The 1,286-nt window shown below is 44.6% G+C and overlaps 1 protein-coding gene across 1 annotated transcript in view; it reads left to right on the top strand.

Annotated features, from left to right (window-relative positions):
• The first annotated feature begins 354 nt into the window (after positions 1-354).
• The window catches only part of LOC111814760 (neuroblastoma breakpoint family member 10-like), a 6,125-nt gene continuing 5,193 nt past the window's right edge, over positions 355-1,286 (top strand). Inside the window, exon 1 of the mRNA XM_023708713.1 lies at positions 355-507. Coding sequence (XP_023564481.1) covers positions 472-507 — 36 coding nt within the window. The 5' untranslated portion in view covers positions 355-471. The remainder of the gene's footprint in view (positions 508-1,286) is intronic.

Below are 1,286 nucleotides of genomic sequence, written 5' to 3'. Positions count from 1 at the left end.
CTCTTGGACCCTCCAGTTATTCAGGAGCATTGACCTTTCTGCTGTGTGTAAAATCAACAGTGTAGGGTTGAATCACTGCTGTGGTGTTTGCGCTAGGAGTGAGGGTGGTTTCCTGCAGCAGCCTTCAGCTCCTTTTCCCCCAGCCCACTTTCCAGCTATTGAACTGTGCATTTGCTCCCTGTCCTGACATCAGGCACGCAGCTGCTGCACAGTGATTTTCTTTCCATTTGTAGCTAGTGCCCCTTACCTTATAACACCACTCAGTTACACCTCTGTCAGTATCCTCTGGGAATCTCATAGAGGATCCTCCTTGGTTTACCTGTATTATCTTTTTTACCAGGATGAACCCTGAGACTGAAAATAAAGAAAAAGTTAACATAACCCTGCAGGCCTCATTGTGCGGAGACCCCAAGTCATCCTCCCATGGCTGTGACCTGTGTACCTCCCAGGAGCTTCCTGGGGATCTGACAGATGAACCTGAACTCTTACTTTCTCTGGAAGAAACTTGTGAGTCCTCCCTTGTGAAGTGAATTGCCCTCATTAAGCCTTACTTCTATGGATTCAAAACAAAATGTAGGGTACTGAATCCAGGAGCAGACAGAGGGCAAGGTGGGAGGACTCTGGCCGTTTCCATCGCTGTGGTTGCCTGTGCCCTTGAGGTCTGCAGAGGCTCACTCTCTCATGTGGGGTAACTGACACCCCTGTGTAGCACTTGCAAATGCTTGGCCATGAGTTGTATGCTTTCAACAGCAGTGACTGTCCCTGTATGTTTTCCTATTGATTTTATCACTGGAGCTATTATTATGAGGCCTCCTACCATGCATAACCCCAAGTCTCTCTCTTCTAAGTTCTCTCACCTCTTCTAAGACATCATGTTCTAGTAGAATTTAAGCACTTCTTCATTGTGCCTGTCGTTAATATTAAAGATATATCATGAGCCTTGACACTTTCATTTTTTTTTCTTCTTTTGAGAGAAAATCCACCATATATTTCAGGCAGAATTAATACTCACTACAGTGTCTAAGTTCATCTGGAATTTACAGCAATTATTCTGTCTCAGCCTTCTGAGTACTAAGATTACAGGCATCAGTTACTTTTCCCAGGGTGTCCTCACGTTTTCAGCTGTTGGATGCAAAGTATTCTCTGAGTATCACCAAATCTGTCTTTGGAGGCTCTATCCAGTGCGTATGTCACTTTAGTCTCAGTGAATTATCTGTAATCTCGGAACAACAACCAGGTGTCTGATGGAGCACACTGTCAGTCTTGTAGACATTTTTCTATAAAGC

This window comes from Octodon degus, unplaced genomic scaffold, assembly GCF_000260255.1.
Source record: "Octodon degus isolate 3935 unplaced genomic scaffold, OctDeg1.0 scaffold00486, whole genome shotgun sequence".
Classification (NCBI taxonomy): Eukaryota; Metazoa; Chordata; class Mammalia; order Rodentia; family Octodontidae; genus Octodon; species Octodon degus.
Note: the sequence above shows the minus strand (reverse complement) of the source record. Positions and strands in the feature narration are given on the sequence as shown.